At 36.7% G+C, this 21,739-nt stretch overlaps 1 protein-coding gene across 1 annotated transcript in view; it reads right to left on the bottom strand.

Annotated features, from left to right (window-relative positions):
* Positions 1-21,739, bottom strand: part of TEX11 (testis expressed 11) — a 360,742-nt gene that overhangs the window by 199,856 nt on the left and 139,147 nt on the right. The window contains exon 13 of the mRNA XM_055338036.1: positions 3,232-3,383. Coding sequence (XP_055194011.1) covers positions 3,232-3,383 — 152 coding nt within the window. The remainder of the gene's footprint in view (positions 1-3,231; positions 3,384-21,739) is intronic.

Raw genomic sequence — 21,739 nt, 5'->3', positions numbered from 1 at the left:
CAATGGAACAGAATAGAGAACCCAGAAGTGGACCCTGAACTTTATGGTCAACTAATATTCGACAAAGGAGGAAAGACGATCCACTGGAAGAAAGACAGTCTCTTCAATAAATGGTGCTGGGAAAATTGGACATCCACATGCAGAAGAATGAAACTAGACCACTCTCTTGCACCATACACAAAGATAAACTCAAAATGGATGAAAGATTTAAATGTGAGACAAGATTCCATCAAAATCCTAGAGGAGAACACAGGCAACACCCTTTTTGAACTTGGCCACAGTAACTTCTTGCAAGATACATCCACGAAAGCAAAAGAAACAAAAGCAAAAATGAACTATTGGGACTTCATCAAGATAAGAAGCTTTTGCACAGCAAAGGATACAGTCAACAAAACTCAAAGACAAACTACAGAATGGGAGAAGATATTTGCAAATAACATATCAGATAAAGGGCTAGTTTCCAAAATCTATAAAGAACTTATTAAACTCAACAGCAAAGAAACAAACAATCCAATCATGAAATGGGCAAAAGACATGAAGAGAAATCTCACAGAGGAAGACATAGACATGGCCAACATGCACATGAGAAAATGCTCTGCATCACTTGCCATCAGGGAAATACAAATCAAAACCACAATGAGATACCACCTCACACCAGTGAGAATGGGGAAAATTAACAAGGCAGGAAACAACAAATGTTGGAGAGGATGCGGAGAAAAGGGAACCCTCTTGCACTGTTGGTGGGAATGTGAACTGGTGCAGCCACTCTGGAAAACTGTGTGGAGGTTCCTCAAGAGTTAAAAATAGACCTGCCCTACGACCCAGCAATTGCACTGTTGGGGATTTACCCCAAAGATAGAGATGCAATGAAACGCCGGGACACCTGCACCCCGATGTTTCTAGCAGCCATGTCCACAATAGCCAAACTGTGGAGGGAGCCTCGGTGTCCATCGAAAGATGAATGGATAAAGAAGATGTGGTTTATGTATACAATGGAATATTACTCAGCCATTAGAAACGACAAATACCCACCATTTGCTTCAACATGGATGGAACTGTAGGGTATTATGCTGAGTGAAGTAAGTCAATCGGAGAAGGACAAACAGTGTATGTTCTCATTCATTTGGGGAATATGAATAATAGTGAAAGGGAATATAAGGGAAGGGAGAAGAAATGTGTGGGAAATATCAGAAAGGGAGATAGAACATAATGACTCCTAACTCTGGGAAACGAGCTAGGGGTGTTGGAAGGGGAGGAGGGCGGGGGGTGGGGGTGAATGGGTGACGGGCACTGAGGGGGACACTTGACGGGATGAGCACTGGGTGTTATTCTGTATGTTGGTAAATTGAACACCAATAAAAATTAATTTATTAAAAAAATAAAAATAAAAATAAAATATTACTTTGAGAGCATAAGTTTATAATTGGATATCACAATAAAACTGGCTACTATAATCTTAAGAAAATTAGTCATTCTGGATAAACACATTTCTGGTTGGCTCACAGTTAACTTTTATTAAAAATAAAACATTTTTACTTTTAATAGTCTAAATTATTTCATTTAAATTCTTAATTTTTCTAAAAATTATGTGTTTAAATTATGTTTTTCTTTTTTAAAAGATATTATTTCAGAGAGAGAGCAGTAGAGCATGTGCAGGGGGAGGGGCAGAAAGAGAGAGAGAGAGAGAGAGAGAGAGAGAGAGAGATAGAAGCACACTCCTCATTGAAGCCTGACATGGGGCTTGATCTCACACTCCAACATCATGACCTGAGTCAAAATCAACATACACTTAACCAACTGAGCCACCCAAGTACCCCTAAATTATGCTTTTTCTAAATGTACTTTCTAGTTTTCTGAAGCACAACTTAATCTTTGCTTGCCCATTCAAGGTCAATAACACTAACAACTATTGTATTTTATTGTAGTATTTTATCACAGTGATGCCTTTGGTAAGTAACTATTTTATCATACAGATTGCTATATTTTTAAAAATATTTGAAACTGTTCTATAAAATTTATAGTTTTCTCCTCCCTTGTGGTTAGATTATCTATGTCTTTCCCTGTAGACCCTTTCTCTCTTTCTAATATGCTACCATTAAAATGGTCTGGTTAGAAAGACAGATAATCAAGCATATCAAAATTGGGTCTAAAAATAATTGGATTCTTAGTGAGGATCTGTAGGGACCATATTACCAATAAAATATGGTTTGTAGAATCTAAAGTTCAAAGGCTCCTAGAAATCAAAAGATTTCTTTTTAAAAAAATCAATGACTTTTTATAAAAATATGATACCTATTTGTAAAAATTCAAGAAATCTGGTAAAATATAAATAAAGAAAGGAGTGCCTGAGTTGAGCATCCAACTTGATTTTGGCTCAGGTCATGGTCTTGAGGTCATGAGATTGAGCCCCACGTCAGGCTCATGCTCAGCATAGAGTCTGCTTGTCCCTCTCTCTATGTTCCTGCTCTTACTCTCTCTCTCTCTCTCTCGCTCTCAAAAAATAAAATCTTAAAAAAAAGAAAGAAGGCAACAAGTTACCCAAAATGCCATAACTCAGAATAAAGCCCAGTATTAACATTTAGTGACTATCAATTCTGTTATAAATATGTATATGTGTAGAATTAGAAGGATGTATTGGGGTGAGAATTTTCTATGAAAGGGATCATCCTATCTGTGTTATTCAGGGTTTGGAGTTCTATGGAGAGGCAGGGGGTTAGGGGAATGCTGAAATTTGGCTCTACATTTCTGCTTAAACAGAGAAACTCTATAATCTATTTTATTTAGGATAGGGTTCACAGAAGATTGCATGACAAAAAGGATGCTGGGGCTAAAAAGGAAGTTAAAAACTAGGAATGTATTTCACAACCTCTATTTTATAGTTAGAAAAAAACAAGATCCAGAGACGTTACTAACTTGCCAGATGGCACACATCTTATTTGAGATCACACTGAAATCATGAAGTTAGGCCTTTAACCTCACAATTTTTCACTACAAGAGAGATTTAAGCTCAGAGGTTTGTCCATTTTTGCTGATGTTTTGCTATTTTTGCTGTTTCTCATTCTAGTTTGTGGAATCTGGATCAATGAGGTATTACAGCTAATGGCTATTAGGGAGAAAAAAAAGGAGTCGAGAAAAAGGGATCCAGTGATCTAAGAATTTTGCCACTTCTGTGACATCTAAGAATTATATGCATATTAACACATTTCTAAAACCTGTAGAAATCCTACTGACCTATAATGATTTCTTCAATCTTCTCCTTGGCAAGCAGTTCTTCCTTTCTTTGTAAAAGCATGTCAATGTAGAGCAGTAAAGCTTTCCCAATATTTTCTGATGACTTAAAATGTTCACAAATAATCTTCATGAAATAAAATCCAACAGATTCTCTGTTCAATGAGACACAATTTTAAATGGCATGAATGGAATAACTGGTTTTTGATCAATGGGTCTAAAATTTATTTGAGAATGAGCAAAACATGCAAGATAAAACTATATCTGAGCTTACATAATATCACCAAATGTCTAAATAAGCCTATTAACAATAAATTATTTAATTCAATTTCTATTTAATTTATTAAGCCACAAACATTTTCTTGTCATGAACATCTATAGTCAGATAATCATCTCTCTTTTATTTTTTTAAATTTACTTATGATAGTCACAGAGAGAGAGAGAGAGAGAGAGACAGAGACACAGGCAGAAGGAGAAGCAGGCTCCATGCACCGGGAGCCCGACGTGGGATTCGATCCCGGGTCTCCAGGATCGCGCCCCGGGGCCAAAGACAGGCGCCAAACCGCTGCGCCACCCAGGGATCCCTCATCTCTCTTTTAATATCTAATTTATGCTTTTTCCTTTAGAACTGATGCCAATTTGGGACATCTGGGTGGCTCAACGATTGAGCCTCTGCCTTTGGCTCAGGGCGTGATTGTGGAGAGCTGGGATCAAGTCCCACATCAGGCTCCCTGCATGGAGACTGCTTCTCCCTCTGCCTATGTCTCTGCCCTCTCTCTGTGTGTCTCATGAATAAATAAATAAAACCTTTTTTTAAAAAAAATAACTGATGCCAATTTATAAAATTGGAACATGAGATCCAGTAAAGACACATGAACTGATGTTAGAAATTTACTAGTCCCTTGTGATGAGAATTTTTAGCATCTACTCTCTTAGTAACTTTCAAATATATCATATAGTAGTGCTGTGACCATGGTCATGGTGTACATTACATCCCCAGTATTTATTTATCTTGTAACTAGAGGTTTGTACCTTTTGACCTCCTTGAGTTATTATGATAGACACCTTAAGCTTATACAGTGCTGAATGTCAATTATATCTCAACAAAATTGAAAGAGGAAAAAAGAAATTTACCAGTTCTCTCTGCCAACAACTTGTTTTTAAAATTTTATTTATGCTTAATTATACAAATAGTACACCAGTATATTCTGATTATTTAAAAATGCAAATAATTCATGGATTGGAAGGCTTAATATTTTTCAGAAGCCAAAACTACCAAAGCAATCTACAGGTTAAATGTAATCCCTATGAAAACTCCAATAACATTTTTTGCAGAAATGGAAAACTCTTCCCTAAACTTCATATGGAATCACAAGGGACTCCAAATAAAGCTGAAAGACTAGCAATTCCTGGTTTCAAAATTTACTACAAAGGTAATCAAAACAGTGTGGTACTGGCATAAAGACAGATATATACACCAATGGAATAAAATGGAGTTCAGAAATAAAATATCTCATATATAATCAAATAATTTTCAACAAGAGTGCCAAGACCATACACTGGGGGAAAGAACAGTCTTTTCAACAAATGGTGTTGGGACAAATGGATATCCATATGCAAAAGAATGAAATAGGATGTTTTTATTATACCATATACAAAAATAAACTGAAAATGGATCAAATGACCTAAACAGAAGAACTAAGGTATAAAATTTTAGAAGAAAACAACACAGGGGGAAATCTTCATAACACTGGGTTTGGTAATAATTTCTTGGATATGATACCAAAATCACAGGTAACAAAAGCAAAAAACAATAAATTAGATAAATTGGACTACATTAAAATTAAAAATTTTTGTGTATTAAAAGATATAAAGAGTGAAATAGGCTACCTGTGGAATAATATGGAGAAAATATTTGCAAATTATATCTGATAAAGGGTTAATATCCAGAATATAAAAGAGCTCCTAAAACTCAACAAAAAAAGCAAACAACCTAATTTAAAAACTGACAAATAACTTGAATAGACATTTCTCCAAAAAACATACGCAAGTGGCAATAATCACATGAAAAGATCATCAACATCACAAATCATTAGGGAAATGCAAATCAAAACCACAATGAGATACCACCTTATACCGACTGGGATGGCTACTGTCAAAAAAAACAAACAAACAAACAAGCAAAAAGAAAGTATTGGCAAGGATGTGAAAAAATTGGAAACTTTATATACTGTTGGTAGGAATGTAAAGTGATAAGCCATTATGAAAAACAATAGAGCAATTCCTTTAAAAAATTAAAAACAGAATTTCCATAGGATCCAGTTATTCTATTTCTGGGTATAAACCCAAAATAACTGGAAGTAGGGTCTCAAAGAAATACTTGTATACCCATGTTCATAGCATTATTCACAATGGCCAAAAAGTGGAAGTAGCCCAAGTCTCCATCAACAGATAAATGAATAAATGAAATATAGTATATACATACAATGGAATAGTATTCAGCCTTTAAAAGGGAGGAAATTCTGACACATGCTACAAAATGGTTGAACTTTGAGAACATTATGTTAAGTGAAATACATCAGTCAGAAAGAGACAAATACTGTATAATTTCACTAATATGGGGTATCTATACTAGTCATTCATAGAGACAGAAAGTAGATTAGTGTATGGGACTGGGGGGGAAGGGGACTCAGGAGTTATTCAGTGGGCACAGAGTTTCAGTTTTACAAAATGAAAAAAGGGCTCTGGAGACTGGTTACAAAACAACGTGAATGTACTTAACACTAGTGAACCACACACTTAAAAATAGTTAAGATGATAAATATTATGTGTATTTAATTAGATTTTTTTAAAAAACTGTTAAAAAGTTTTTAAATAAAAAGGTGCAAATAGTAAAGATAAAGCTTACATTTCTGTGGACCCCTATCCAGTCCCAGTCTCTTTCTCAAAGGTAGACACTTCTAAGATTAGTATCCTTTTCAGTCCTTTCCTGGTACACTTATATGCCTGTCTGTACTTACAGAAACATAGTTTTAAAAATATATAAATGACATATTATGCATACTTTGCTTCTTTTCCTCTCAATACCATGTCTTAAAGTTCATTATGTACAGATTTACCTTACCCTTTTTAATTCCCACATATTTTATTGTATAGAGATACCTTTTCTTATCTATTCCTCTATTGATGATATTCAAGATGCTTTCAATGTTTCACTATTACAAGCAATGTTCAGCAAATATGCTTGTAAACATGTGAAGTGTAACATATAAATACCAAGGATTAAAACAGCTGAATAGGAGTACTTTAAATTTTGACCCTGTCAATTTGTTCTCCAAAAGACTGGGTGCTGGAGAAGCTGTCAACCTGGAAATGTCAGGAGGTGCATATAAAAACTGAAATTCCCACCAGCATCCTCTATCTAATATAATGAAACTTTAGTTTTTGCCAATTTGATACTCTGCCAGCCCATCTTAAATCAGAAGCCTTTGCCTCAAGTTCTGCTTGATTTTTAAACTTTTATTATCCCTTTTCTCCTGGTATTCTTCACACCTAAAAAGAAAGAGGAAAAAGAAAAAAATTCTGTCCAAATATCAGAAGACAACTATATAGGTATAAATCATTTAACATAAATTTCTTCTTTACACATAAATCTGTAAGAAAGGAAAATATAGCTGTCAATTTTGGCCTTTCCTGTCATCAATTCAGGAGAAAAATGACTTAAAAACTATAAAAATCATTCTCATGAAAAGCCAAATTTTCTTCAAACATTACGGATGCGGAATATTTAATGGCATGATACAAGATACTGCTCTTAGAAAGATGAGGTCAGGAAACCGTCTCATACCAGCATAAGGAGAATTATTAATGAAAGTAATGAAAGGTTACAAATACTGGGTATAGGATCTATGCTAAGTAGCGTGCTAAGCACCTTACACTATCTTATTATATTTTTATATTAATACCATAAAGTGTGCTGCAGCATACTCATTTTGCAGTTTAGGCTCAGAAAGGCCATAAAATGTATAAGATAGAAACAAAAAAAGCATTCAGAATTTGAATCCAAGTCTGTTTACCCCAGAGTTTTCCCCATTGTTTTCTACTGACTTTCTGTGAAAATTATATTTAAGGTCACAGTAACAATGGTCATAGATGTGACTCAAAGGAAAATTAACTCCCCTATTAAGTGTTTTCATTAATTAAAATCAACTATAAATCATTTAAATTGATTCCTCTTCCTTCCATAAGAGATCTGTTCAAATGGTAAAGATGTGGTCAAAATAAATGCTGACAGGCAGCCCCAGTGGCCCAGCGGTTTGGCGCCACCTTTGGCCCGGGATGTGATCCTGGAGACCCAGGATCAAGTCCCACATCAGGCTTCCTGCATGAAGCCTGCTCCTCTCCCTCTCCCTCTGCCTGTCTCTGCCTCTCTCTCTCTCTCTGTCATGAATAAATAAATAAAAGCTTTTAAAAAATTAAAAAAATAAATGCTGACAATTAGTATCTAATAAAGTCATATGAACTGCTCCCAGGAATATGCCACCATCTACAAATTCTCCATCTAGAGAGAGTGATGCAGACAGGATGGCTCAGGCCTTCCATGTTTCTTTAAGTCCTTTCACTCACCCAACCAGGCCACTCAGAGCACTCACAGCTCAGTATAGGTAGGTTCTGATCCTGGCAGCAAATCCAGGCTCTCTCTGTTGCCTCTATCAGATCCACACTTTCAGCAAGTTTCCCTTTTCTCTAAGAACCAGCCCTTAGCCATAGCCCTCACCTCTTAGTGTGAGCTCTCAGGAATCTGTTACTTGGGCATGATGTTCTCTTTACCTTTTCCCTGGAACCCTCAAGCCTTAGGAATCTGAAGGAAAGAACAGGCCCGTCAACAACCCCTCCTGAAAGCCAATGGCTCTTTACTTTCTTTGTTTCTTTTAGGCTATGTGACTAAACTATTAACTGTAAAGGAAAATGAATATTTTACAAATATATAATTGAAAGAAGAAACAATTGTTAGAGGAAAACGATACAATGAAGGATAAAAATAAAATTTATTATATTAGAATAAAAGAAAAGAAATACAAAACAAGATTTTTGAGGCTAAAAATAGCAATTCGGGTAATGAAATAAAAATGTAGATAAATACATAAATATAGAATCTTGAAATAGGGATAAATATATTAAAAAGGATTTAGAAGTGCTAACTTACAGAATTCATAGCCTTAAGAGTGTATACAACATTAGTTATACCTTTATGTTTTAGTAGGAATATATACAGTAGTAAATGACACAGGGTGCAGAAACGAGTACACACAGCAAGGCTGAGATTGCCTATACTTAGAAAGGCCTTCTTGTGTACAAGAAACAACAGGTGTTGGCAAAGATGTGGAGAAAGGGGAACCATCTTACACTGTTGGTGGGAATGCAAACTGATGCAGCCACTCTGGCAAACAGTTTAGAGGTGCCTCAAAAGTTAAAAATAGAACTACCCTAAGATCCAGCAAGTGCACTACTAGGTATTTACCCAAAGAGCACAAAAATATTCATTCAAAGGGATACATGCACCCCGCTGTTTATAGCAGCATTATCTACAATAGCCAAATTATAGAAACAGCCCAAGTGTCCATCAACTGATGCATGGATAAAGAAGAAGTGGTGTATATATATAATGGATTATTACTCAGTCATCAAAAAAAATGAAATCTTGCCACTTGCAACAACATGGATGGAGCTGGAAAGTATTATGCTAAGTGAAATAAGATAGAGAAAGATACCATATTATTTCACTCATATGTGGAATTTAAGAAATAAAACAAACAAGAAAAAAAAAACAAGCATGGGGGAAAAAAGGGAGAGAGAGAGGCAAACCAAGAAACAGATTCTTAGTATAGAGAACAAATTGATGGTTACCAGAGAGGAAGTGGGGGAGATGGGTGAAATAAGTGATGGGGAATAAAGAGTGTACTTGGAGTACCAGGTGTTGTATGTGAGTGTTGAAACACTAAATTGTACACCTGAAAGTAATATTACACTGAATGTTAATTAATTGGAATTTAAATGAAGACAAAAAAAAAAAAAGAAAGGCCTGCTTGCAAAATTGGTCCCTGGCTGACCTCTGGTCACTTGACTGGTAAACAGTTCCCCACGCTGATATAAAATTTTCCCTTAATAATAAGAGTGGCCTAGACTATGCAAACAAAATGGTTTATATTCCATCTACTTCCCTTCTGGGTGTCTGGAATCTTAGTATGTGCTAGGGAGGAGTACCTACATGAGCATCCCCATTTAAAGCCTTGGGACTTAGTCTCTAATGAGCTCTCTGGTAAATAATGGTTCACACAAGTTGTCACACTCATTGCTAGAGGAATTAAGCATGTCCTGTGCAACTCTATTGGGAAGGAACTCTTGGAAGCTTGTTTCTGGTGTCTTTCCTTCAGACTCTGGTCCTGGTGTCCTTTATCTTTACTTTTATTGCTTTTGCTTTGGAGCCTTTGTTAGCCCTGATTATTACTAATAAAAAGGAACATATAAAACCTGCACACACACACCCAACTACAAAGCACAAGAAGCAAATCCTGATAAAACTAGAGGAAGAAATAAACAAGTCCAGCAGTTGGTGACTTCAACACTCCCTCTCAAAAATTCAAAGAAATAGAAAAAAACTAGCTAAGATACATACTTATCAACTCTCAGGACCTAACTGAATTTACAGCAGACTTCATCAAACAGCAGCAGAAAACACAATCTTTCCAAGTGTCCACAGAATATATGTTGAAACCATTCTGGGCCAAGAAAAAAAAACCTTAAGAAACTTAAAAGAAGTAAAAACAAACAGTGTTTTCTCTGGTAACATGGATCAAATAGAAATCAATACCACAAACAGAGTCCAGTAAAACTGAAAACAATGTATCAAAATTTGTGGGAGGCAGATACAGCATCACTGAGAGGGAAGTTTTTTTTTTTTTATCATTAAAGGCTTACATTAGAAAACTCAACACCAATTCGTGATTTTAAAAAACTATCATCTCAAAAAGGTGAGAAGGTCACTTCCTCGACTCAATAAAGAACATCTACGATTAATCTACAGCTATCCTTGTACATAAAAATCCACCCCAAAACAGAAAAATATATCTGATTCTCAAGTGCACATTGAACATTTATCAAAATAGATTATATTGTGGGCTATAATACAAGTCTCAGTATCTTCAAAAAAACTCAAATTATACAATGTATGCTCTCTGGCCACATGGAATTAAATTAGAGATCAATAACAGAAAGATCTTTAGGAAAATGCTCAGATATTTGGAAACTAGATAACATACTTCTAGAAAGCCCATGAACTAAATAAGAAAATCAAAAGGGAAATCTGAATGCATTTTGAACTGAATGAAGATGAAAACAACGTTTAAAATTTGTGCTGCTAAAAAGTGATGCTTCATGGAAAATTAAGAGTAGTAAGTTCTTAACAACAACAACAAAAAGATCTCAAATCAGTCATATCATCTTCTATCTTAAAAGAATCCTAAGAGCAAGAATAAATCAACCTAAAGTGGGACACCTGGGTGACTCAGTGGTTTAGCGTCTGCCTTCGGCTCAGGGCATGACCCGGGAGCCTGCTTCTCCCTCTGCCTATGTCTCTGCCTCTCTTTGTCTCTCATGAATAAATAAATAAAATCTTTTTTAAAAATACAACCTTGCAGCCCCAGGTGGCTCAGCGGTTTAGTGCCAACTTCAGCCCAGGGCGTGATCCTGGAGACCCGTGATCGAGTCCCACATCGGGCTCCCTGCATGGAGCCTGCTTCTCCCTCTGACTGTGTCTCTGCCTCTCTCTCTCTCTCTCTCTCTCTCTGTCTCTCATGAATAAATAAACAAAACCTTTAAAAAATAAAATAAAACAACCTAAAGTAAGTATAATTAAGAAATAATAAACTTCAAAGCAGAAATCAATGAAATGAATAGCTGTTTCTTTGGGAAGTTCAGTAAAATTGATAAATCTCCAGCTAGATTAATCAAAAAAAAATGTGAAGGTACAAATTACCAATGTCAAGAACAATAGAGTTGACATCACTACAGATTTTTTAAAATGTTGAAAGGGTTAACAAGGGAATATTATAAAGAACTTTCTGCAATATATTTGACATGTTCAATAAAATAAATTCCTCAAAGACTCAAATTATCAAATCCCACTCAAAAAGAAATCAGTAACATGAATAACACCGTATATATTAGAGAAACTGAGTATGTAGTAAAAAGCCTTGCCACCAAAGAAACTTCCAGATCCAATAGTTTCACTGTTTAATTCTACCAAATCTTTAAGAAAGAAATAATGTCAATTTAATATAAACTCTTTCAGAAAATTGAAAGGGGGGTTATACTTCTCAACTTACTCTATGAGGCCAGCATTAACCATAATACAAAAATTAGATATAGAAATTATAAGAAAATAAAGCTATTAATCAGTATCTGTCATGAATATATACGCAAAAATTCTAAACAAAATTTTACCAAATCAAATTCAACATTATATAGTGCTTGCTTCAGGAGCACATATACAAATTCAACAATATATAAGAAGTATAATGCATCATAACTAAGTGGATTTATTCCAAGAATGCAGAGACATACAAAAATTAAATCAAATGATCATAGACCTAAATGCAAGACCTAGAACCCAAAACACTTCTAACAAAAAAACATAAATTATTTGTGGCCTAGGTTAGGCAAAGATTTCATTGATATGACACCAAAGCTTCCATAAAAGATAAAACTGATACACTTGATTTCATCAAATTAAGAACTTCTATTCTTTTTTTTTTGTGAAGATTTTACTTATTTATTTGAGAGAGAGAGAGAGAGCAAGCACAAGCAGGGGAAGGGCAAAGGAAGAGGGAGAAACAGACTCCTGGCTGAGCAGAAAGCCCAACATGGGGCTCAATCCCAGGATCCTAGGATCATGACCTGAGCTGAAGGCAGACTCTTAACCGAAACCATAGACTGGCAGAAAATATTTGGAAATCATATATTTAGTAAGAGATCTTGTTTACAGAGTAAAGAACTAAGTCAATATTAAGAAAACAACCCAATTTTTTACATGGGCAAAATATCTGAACAGACACTTCATAAAAAAGGATGCACAAATGACAAGCATATGAAAAGATGTTCAACATTATTAGTTATTACAAGAATGCAAGATATCATTCTGTACCTACTAAGATTAAAAAGGCCTGGATGTGGAGGGACTGGCGCTTTTCATACATTGCTGGTGGGAATATAAATTGCTATAACTACTTTTAAAAACACCTGACAGTTTTTTAAAAAGTTAGACATATACGTACCATCCAAATCAGCCATTTCACTTCTAGGCATTTACCAAGAAAAGGTATATGTCCATACAAAAGTATGTGAGTGAATATTCATAGCAACTTTATTTGTAATAGACCCAAACTGGAAATAACTAAAATCTGAATAAACAAATTGCAGTATATCCATACAACAAATTATTACTCAGCAATAGAAAGGAATGAATTATTTTTTAAGATTTTATTTATTTATTTGTTTGTTTGTTTGTTTATTTATTTATTTATTTATTTGAGAGAGGGATAGAGCACAAGCAGGGGAAGGGGCAGAGGGAGAGAGAGAAGCAGACTCCCCACTAAAGGCGGAGCCTGAAGCAGGGGCCCAATCCCCAGATCCCAAGACCATGACCTTAGTCAAAGTCAGAGGCTTAACCAACTGAGCCACCCAGTGCCCTGAAGGGAATGAACTACTGATAGACATAGCAACATGGATGAATCTCAGGCAAATGTGGTGAGTTAAAGAAGCCACACTAAAAGGAATAAATAATCTGATTCCATCTATATAAAATTCTGAAAAATACAAACTTACCTATAGTGACATAAACCATCAATGAATGATCAATGGTTGCCTGGTAAGAAGGAGGTGCTGGGTGGAGGAAAGCATTAGAAAAGGTTACAAGGAATCATTTGGGGGTATTAACTATGTTCATAACTGAGCATAGTTCATATGTAACTATGATGAGTTCATAACTGTGCATGTAATTTTGTGTGTATATAAACATGCATGCATATATGTATGTGTATATACACGTTTATGAACATATATATTCATCATAGTATATGAACATATTATATATTTTACAAATGTGTGTCTATACATGAATATATGGTACCTATCGTGTATATATATGTCAAAACTTATTGAATTGTCCACTTATTTTAAATATATGCATTGAATTATATGTCACACCTCAATAAAGCTGGTTTTTTTAAAAAATAAGAAAATAAAGGAAACTGGGCATTACTTTGCATAACTGCTAAAGATGGACAGGAAGGCCAGCTAGAGTTGCCATTATGAACTCACTGTCACCTTGCACAGAGAACCCTGGAGACTGCTCTAAAAACAGTTACATTTCTAAGGATGTACTAAGTACTCATGTACAGGTAATATCAAAATCTCTGCTCCTTGGAGCTAGTTTCATAAAAAACAAAGGATATGTTAGCCAAATGTAATGAATTGTGAGAATCCCTTATGTGTTAGAAATATAGGATATATAACTGAGAATCTTTAAAGGAATCTTTATAGTTCTTTAAACTAAGAGAACTGAGAATCTTTATAGTTCTTTAAACTAAGAACTATGAATTGTTATAATGCTAGTAGGCATATAGGTATCATTGATCTTCTGGTTTGATAATAATAATAATTTCCATTTAAGGATACAAATAACCTACACATAGAAAGTAACCTCTTCATTGAACCCTAATTTTAGGCTACAGCTAAAGAACTCAGCTTTGGCTGCTACTATTTGCTTTGCAGTTGAAAAAAACCCACTTAGCAATCTAGTTAATCTGGCATTACAGAGTCTCCCAACCTGTAGCTTTGCCATATGTAACCTTTAAAGATATGTATCCAGCAAAGTATTTTGTGTGTGTTACATGGCCATCTCATTTATATGATTGTTAGACGTTAGTTCACAAACTAGCAGCTTAATGAGAATCCTATACTCATAGGATTTAGAGCTAGAAAGAATCTTAAAGTTTACTTATTTAAACCTCTTTCACCCTCTCATTTACAGAAGTACCAGAGGCTTTGTTGCTGTAACAAATTACCACAAATTTAGCAGCTTAAAACACCCATTTATTGGGGCTCCTGGATGCCTCAGTCAGTTAAGCATCCAGCTCTTGGTTTTGGTTCAGGTCATGATCTCACAGTTGTGGGATCAAGTCCTACATTGGGTTCCATGCTCAGCATGGAATCTGCTTGAGGCTATCTCTCCCCCTCCCTCTATCCATCTCCCCACTTGTTTGTGCACTCTCTCTAAAATAAATAAAATCTTCTTTAAAAAACCCACTCATTTATTATTTCACAATTCTTTAGGTCAGAAATCTAGGCAGGCTTACCTGGGAATTGTGCTTAGGGTCTCAAAAGGCCAAGTCAAGGTATTAGCTGGCTTGGGCTCTTATCCAGGGGCTCTAGAAAAGGATCAGCTTCTAGGCTTATTCAGGTATTGGCAAAAATCAGTTCTGTAAGGTTGTTGGGAGTAGTTCTACTACTTCTTCAAAAGTAGTACAGGGGATCCCTGGGTGGCTCAGTGGTTTAGCACCTGCCTTCGGCCCAGGGCATGATCCTGAAGTCCCAGGATCAAGTCCCACATCGGGCTCCCTGCATGGAGCCTGCTTCTCCCTCTGCCTGTGCCTCTACCTCTCTCTCTCTCTCTCAGTCTGTGTCTCTCATGAATAAATAAATAAAATCTTTTTTAAAAAGTAGTAATACCCAAAGTCTATTGAATGCTTACTACGTCTCAGGAATATTACACAAATTAATTTATTTAATTCTCACACAGGTATGTTCTTTCTATACACAATTTGTTGAGGGTTTTATATCACAAAGGGATATAATCTGTCAAACACTTTTTCTGCATCTCTTGGGAGAAAAATGATTTTTTTATTGTGTAGTCGAGATACAATATATTAGTTTCAGATGTACAATATAGTGACTCAACAGTTACATACATTACAAAGTGATCACCATGCTAAATCCAGCTAACCTCTGTCACTATACTATGTACATACTACATATTATTAACTATATTTCCTTTGTTGGACATTGCATCCCTGTGTCTCATTTATTTTATAACTAGAAGTTTGTATACTTTAATCCTCTTCACCTATTTTGCCCATCCCTCACATAAAATCATGATTTTTTAATCTTTCATTCTTTTAGTGTACTATATTAATCACATTTTTTCCTTTCCATGTATTAAACCATCCTCCCATCTCAGGGATAAATCTCACTTGGTCGTGCTGTTTAACCATTTTAATGTGTTGTTGAATTCAGTTTGCTAATATTTTGTTGAGAATATTTGCATCTATATTCACCAAGAGTACTGGGTATATACAAAAACCATAGGATTTCACTCATAAGTGGCATTTAGGAAAGAAAACAAATGAACATGGGAAATGGGAAAAAAAGAGAAGCAAACTGTAAGAGACTCTTAATAATAGAAAACAAACTAAGGGTTGATGAAGTGATGTGGGTGGGGGATAGGCTAGGTGGGTGATGGGTATTAAGGAGGTTACTTCTTATGATGAGCACTAGGAGTCATATGTAAGTGATCAATCACTAAATTCTACTTCTGAAACATTACATTATATGTTAACTAACTAGAATTTAAATACAAATTTTGGGGAAAAAAGTATTAGTCTATAGTTTTCTTTTAAAAAAAGATTTTATTTATTCATGAGAGACACACAGAGAGAGAGAGAGAAAGGCAGAGGCACAGGCAGAGGGAGAAGCAGGCTCCATGCAGGGAGCCCAACATGAGACTCGATCCCGGGACTCCAGGATCACGCCCTGGGCTGAAGGCGGTGCTAAACTGCTGAGCCACCCGGGCTGCCTGGTCTATAGTTTACTTACAGTGCCCTTACAAATTATCAGGGTAATGTTGGCCTCATAAAATGAGTTTGGAAGTATTCTCTCCTCTTAGGTTTTTTGGAAGAGTCTGAGAAGGACTCGCATTAATTCTTTGAATGTTCAGTAGAATTCACCAGTCAAAGCATCTGATCCTTGGCATTTCTGCTTGGGAGGTTTTTGATTACTGATCCAACCTCCCTACTCCTTACTGTTCTGTTCAGATTTTCTATTTCTTCCTAATTCAGTCCTGGTACATTGTATGTTTCTAAGATTTTATCCATTTCTTCTAATTTATCCAATTTGTTGGCATATATTTTTAAAAAGATTTTTAATTTATTCATTCATAGAGACACACACACAGAGAGAGAGAGAGAGAGAGAGAGAGAGAGAGAAACAGAGACACAGGCAGAGGGAGAAGCAGGCTCCACACAGGGAGCCCAACGTGGGACTCGATCCCAGGGCCCCAGGACCACACCCCGGGCTACAGGAGGCACTAAACTGCTGTGCCACCGGGGCTGTGCTGTTGGCATATAATTTTTCATAATATTCTCTTCTTTATATCTGGGTGGTGTCAACTGTAATGTCTCCTCTTTCATTTCTGATTTTGTCTTCTCTTTTTTCTTTTTAAAGATTTCATTTATTCATGAGAGACACACACACACAGAGAGAGAGAGAGAGAGAGAGAGAGAGAGAGAGAGGCGCAGAGACAAAGGCAGAGGGAGAAGCAGGCTCCATGCAGGGAGCCTGACGTGGGACTTGATCTCCAGTCTCCAGGATCACGCCCTGGGCTGAAGGCGGCGCTAAACCGCTGAGCCACCGGGACTGCCCTTCTCTTTTTTCTTAGTCTAGTTAAATTTGTATCAGTTTTGTTTATCTTTTTGAAAAAAAAAAACACCTCTTCATTTCATTGATCTTTTTATCTTTTTTATCACTTTTCTGGTTTCTATTCCATTTATTTCTTCTCTGATCTTTGTTACTTCCCTTCTTCTACAACTTTGAGCTTAGTTTGCTTTTTCTTTTTCTAGTTCCCTAAAGTATAAACTTAGGTTGTTTGTTTGAGATCTATTTTCTTAATATGTGCATTTATTACTATAAACTTCCCTTTCAGAATGGCTTTTGCAGCATCCCATGGGTTTGGGTGTGTTGTTTCCATTTTCATTTGTTTGGGGATATTTTTTATTTCCCTTTTGATTTCTGCTTTGACCCACTGGTCATTTTAGAGTGTGATATTAATTTCACACTCCTGTTGAAAATTTGTAGATTTTCCTGCTTTCCTCTTGTTGCTGACTTCTAGTTTCATATCATTGTGATGGAGCAGATACGTGGTATGACTTCAATCTTCTCAAATTTGCTAAAACTTACTTTGTGATACTATCTATCCTGGAGAATATTCCATGGGCACTTGAGAAGAATGTGTATTCTGCTTCTGTTTGATGGAACATTCTTCTATAAACGTCTATTGAGTCCATTTGGTCTAACATATGGTTCAAGTCCAAAGTTTCCTTGTAGATTTTCTGTCTGGCTTACTGAAAGTGGGATACTGAAGTCTGCAACTTTTATTTTTCATGTCTTTAATTTTTATCACTTCCCTCCATTTCCTATACCAGAATCTCTGAGAGTAAGATTCCTTATTTGTATAGTTTATGGCAAGAATGTTTTTGGATAGTTCACAGCTTAACTGTGTGAACTAAAAAAAGATAGATTATCTAAAAAATAGGTTCTGAAGATAGTGTGGGGCTGGCATATTAGTTACTAACATGGCTGGGAAAAAAAGGCAAAAACAGCAAAAGGCAGAACAATAACTCAAAACAATATAATTTTAATGCCAAATATGTAGACAAGAATAGTTTTACCTTTATAAATCATCTACTTACTAGGCCCTCTTTGGAAATACTAAAATATTCTGATTGTGTTTGTTTCATAATTATGAGCTATTCTTCCCCATTAGGCAGTGTGATCTCCCTGAGACCAAGGACTATATATAATTTAATTTCTGTATCTCTAATGCCCTGCGACAAAATAACTGGTACACTGTAGGAACTCAGATGAGAAAGAATGAATTCCCACTACTATCAACCTAATTCGGGTTCTTATCACTTTATATGTGACCTACCTATGATGATTCTTAATTTATTTCCCTACTTCTAATCTCATCCCTCTCAACTTCTTGCATGTTTCCATTAGCATGTCACTACCCTGTTTGAAAATCTTCAATGGGTCCTCATTTGCCTATATCATAAAGTTCTTAACTTGATTTTCACAAACGACCCCAATATACCTAATTTTGTATCTCATTACAGCTTTTATATAAAATGTATGTATGCCCTAGCCTCTCTAATGCATTAATCATATATTTGATTATTTTGTCCCCCACCTACTTGCTACAAGTGTTCTTACTCCTTTACTAAATTCTTTCCCAACTTCAAAGTCCAGATGAAGTCTCACCTTCAACCCTTTCTGATGTTCCCAGTCCATTAATGCTCTAGGCCTCTTCTGAATTCCTATACTAATTAGTCAGTTATCCTCATTTTCTATGTGCTATCTTTTATGGTTATCTTTATACATACACTCTTTCCAATAAGACTTGTAAGTGAAGTGTTTATGACTTCAATATGCTGCTCTTTACATACAAGATACTAAATTGGACTAAATTACTGTCTCTAAACCTGCCTTGTGCTCACACTTTTGCTTACTCTAATCTTCCTGCCAGGAATCCCCTATTCATTCACCTATGCAGATCTTATACATTTTCTAAGTCCCTATCTCCTCCGTTTAGCATTCTCTAATCAATAGAGCCACAGTGATCTTTTGTTCCCTCCTCTAAATTCATATAGGATTTATAACTATACCATGCACTTCTCATATCCTGCTTTTTATTGTCAGTTGACTGATCACATATATGCTTAACTTGCTGTAGCAGACTGTAAATTCATTAGAGGAATGTTTGTTTTTTATATATTTTTTATCTCCAACCAGACCTCAGACAACATGTTGCACCAGGCACAATTTTTGTTGATAAAATGAACTTAAATGTATCCAATATACTAAGGGAAATCAAACACTTATCTCCAAGAAGCAATCAACTCTAAAAAATCCCTTTAATTCCTCTTCCCATTTCAAACACCCTAAAACCAACCCCTCCCCAGGGGGAAAAAAAACACATAAACCATCTATCCAAACCAAATACAGTAAAGATGCAAGAACTAAGTATATATTCTGTACCAATTTCCTTTCCTACAGACTGTAAGTATTTTTCTAATAAACTCATTAATAATTTTTATTAAAACAAATAATTCTAGTGGATGCCCTACAAACTATGTTTATCTGATCTGAAATGGGAAAGCAGATGAAAGAACTATGGTGATAATTCTTACCAAACTCAGCTTTGATAGTGGCTGTTAGATGAGAACATCCATGTGAGCATGATTAAATTAAATCCCAGGAGCCAGTAGATGTTTGCTTTTATTTCTTAGTGACTGGTGATAATGTTTTAGATCTATCCCAGGAAGGAATTAATGTTGAGAGTATTAGGTCTTCAATATTATATTTGTCTCTTTTCCTGGATTTTCAGGATATTATCTTACTCATCTCAGCATGCCATTTCTGCAACCCATGTAAGTAGTTGTTCTATATTATCATAAGAATAAATTTCATTTAAACATATGATTTTTAAAATATGCTGCATTCCTGGGGTGCCTGGGTGGCCCAGTCAGTTAAGCATCTGACTTTAGCCAGGTCATGATCCCAGGGTCCTTGGATCGAGCCCCAAGTCAGGCTCCCTACTCAGCAGGGAGTCTGCTTTTCCCTCTCCCTTTGCCACTCTGCCTGCTCACATGCATATGTGTGCTCTCTCTCTTTTAAATAAATACATAAGTAAATATATAAATAAAGTGCTACGTTCCTAAATATGACTATATTATATCTTAGACCCAAATACATTTTGGAGGTAAGTCATTTTTAGTTTTTAATGTTAAGTCTATGGAAAAATACTATTTGTTATTTGTCTAAACAGAACCTTTCAGGAATTCATTTAATGTGTAGAATTGAGCAAGCTCTAAAACATTGTATTCCAATATTCAAAAGTGAGTTCAAAAACTATTTAAAAATAACATCAGGTCTTATATAACAGGAATGTTGGGAACAAAGCAGTTAACCTACAAGGCTTTCTGTTGCTGTGGTTGTTTTTACTTTACCCTATATCTAATTCTGACTTTCAAAAATTCTGATCTTGACATTAGAAGCCTGATTTTGCTTTTCTCTATTCCTGATTTTAGTTTGGCAATGTCAGTCTGATCTCCTACAATCTTGTTCATATTTTTATCTGTTGCACTGACTTTTCTACATCACTTTATTTCAAGGTTTCTGACTCTACCTTGGTAGTCTTGTTCCAATTCAGAATATTTAGTTTGATTATTTAATTAGGTATTCTTGTCACTGGAATGAACAGTAACTGATTAATCCTACCCAAGCAGTACAAAAGGAAGGGTCTGAGCCATTTTACCAATAAAAGGTAAAGTGGTAAGATTAGATATGATCTTTTTTCTTTTAAAATTGTATTATAGGTGGGAGGAAGGGCAAGATGGCGGAAGAGTAGGGTCCCCAAATCACCTGTCCCCAAAAAATTACCTAGATAACCTTCAAATCATCCTGAAAATCTACGAATTCGGCCTGAGATTTAAAGAGAGACCACCTGGAACGCTACAGTGAGAAGAGTTCGCTTCTATCAAGGTAGGAAGACGGGGAAAAAGAAATAAAGAAAAAAAAGGCTTCCGAGGGGGAGGGGCCCCGCGAGGAGCCGGGCTGAGGCCGGGGCGAGTGTCCCCAGGACAGGAGAGCCCCGTCCCGGAGAAGCAGGAGCTGCACCAACCTTCCCAGGCTGAAAGGCCTCGCAGGGAGTTGGAGCAGGACCCAGGAGGGCGGGATGCCCTCGGGCTCCCTGGGACACTAACAGACACCTGCACGCGCAGGAGAGGGCGCCGAGCTCCCTAAGGCTGCAGCGCGCCAGGCGGGACCCCGAGCACCTCGGATGGGCTCGGGCGCGGCTCCGCGGAGAGGGCTGCGGGGCGGGAGCATGAATCCAACAGCGCAGGCCCCGGAGCACAGGGCACCGGGACACAGCCCAGGATTCGGCCTCCCCCTGGGACAGGCAGAGGCCGGGAGGGCCCAGGACAGCAAGGACGCTCCTGCCCCGAGCTGAGCAGATCAGCGGCCCCGCCCCGGAGCCTCCAGGCCCTGCAGACGGAGAACCGAGAGCCCCGAGCCCCGTAGTTCCTGCGGAGGCTAAATCCAGGCTTCCAGAGTTGCCATAGCAACTGTGGCTGTTCCTCCTGGGGCCTCACGGGGTAAACAACCCCCGCTGAGCCCTGCAGCAGGCAGGGAAAGAGCAGCTCCCCCAAGTGCTAAAACCTGAAAATCAGCACAGCAGGCCCCTCCCCCAGAAGACCAGCTAGACGGACCAGTTCCAGGGGAAGTCAAGGGACTTAAAGTCTACAGATTCAGAAGATACTCCCCCGTGTTTTTTTTGTTTTTTTTTTCTTTTTTCTTTTTGATTTCTGATTGCTTCCCCCACCCCCCCTTTTTTGCA

The sequence above is a fragment of the Nyctereutes procyonoides genome, unplaced genomic scaffold (genome assembly GCF_905146905.1).
Source record: "Nyctereutes procyonoides isolate TBG_1078 unplaced genomic scaffold, NYPRO_anot_genome, whole genome shotgun sequence".
Classification (NCBI taxonomy): Eukaryota; Metazoa; Chordata; class Mammalia; order Carnivora; family Canidae; genus Nyctereutes; species Nyctereutes procyonoides.
This window is presented reverse-complemented; position numbering and strand designations above follow the sequence as displayed.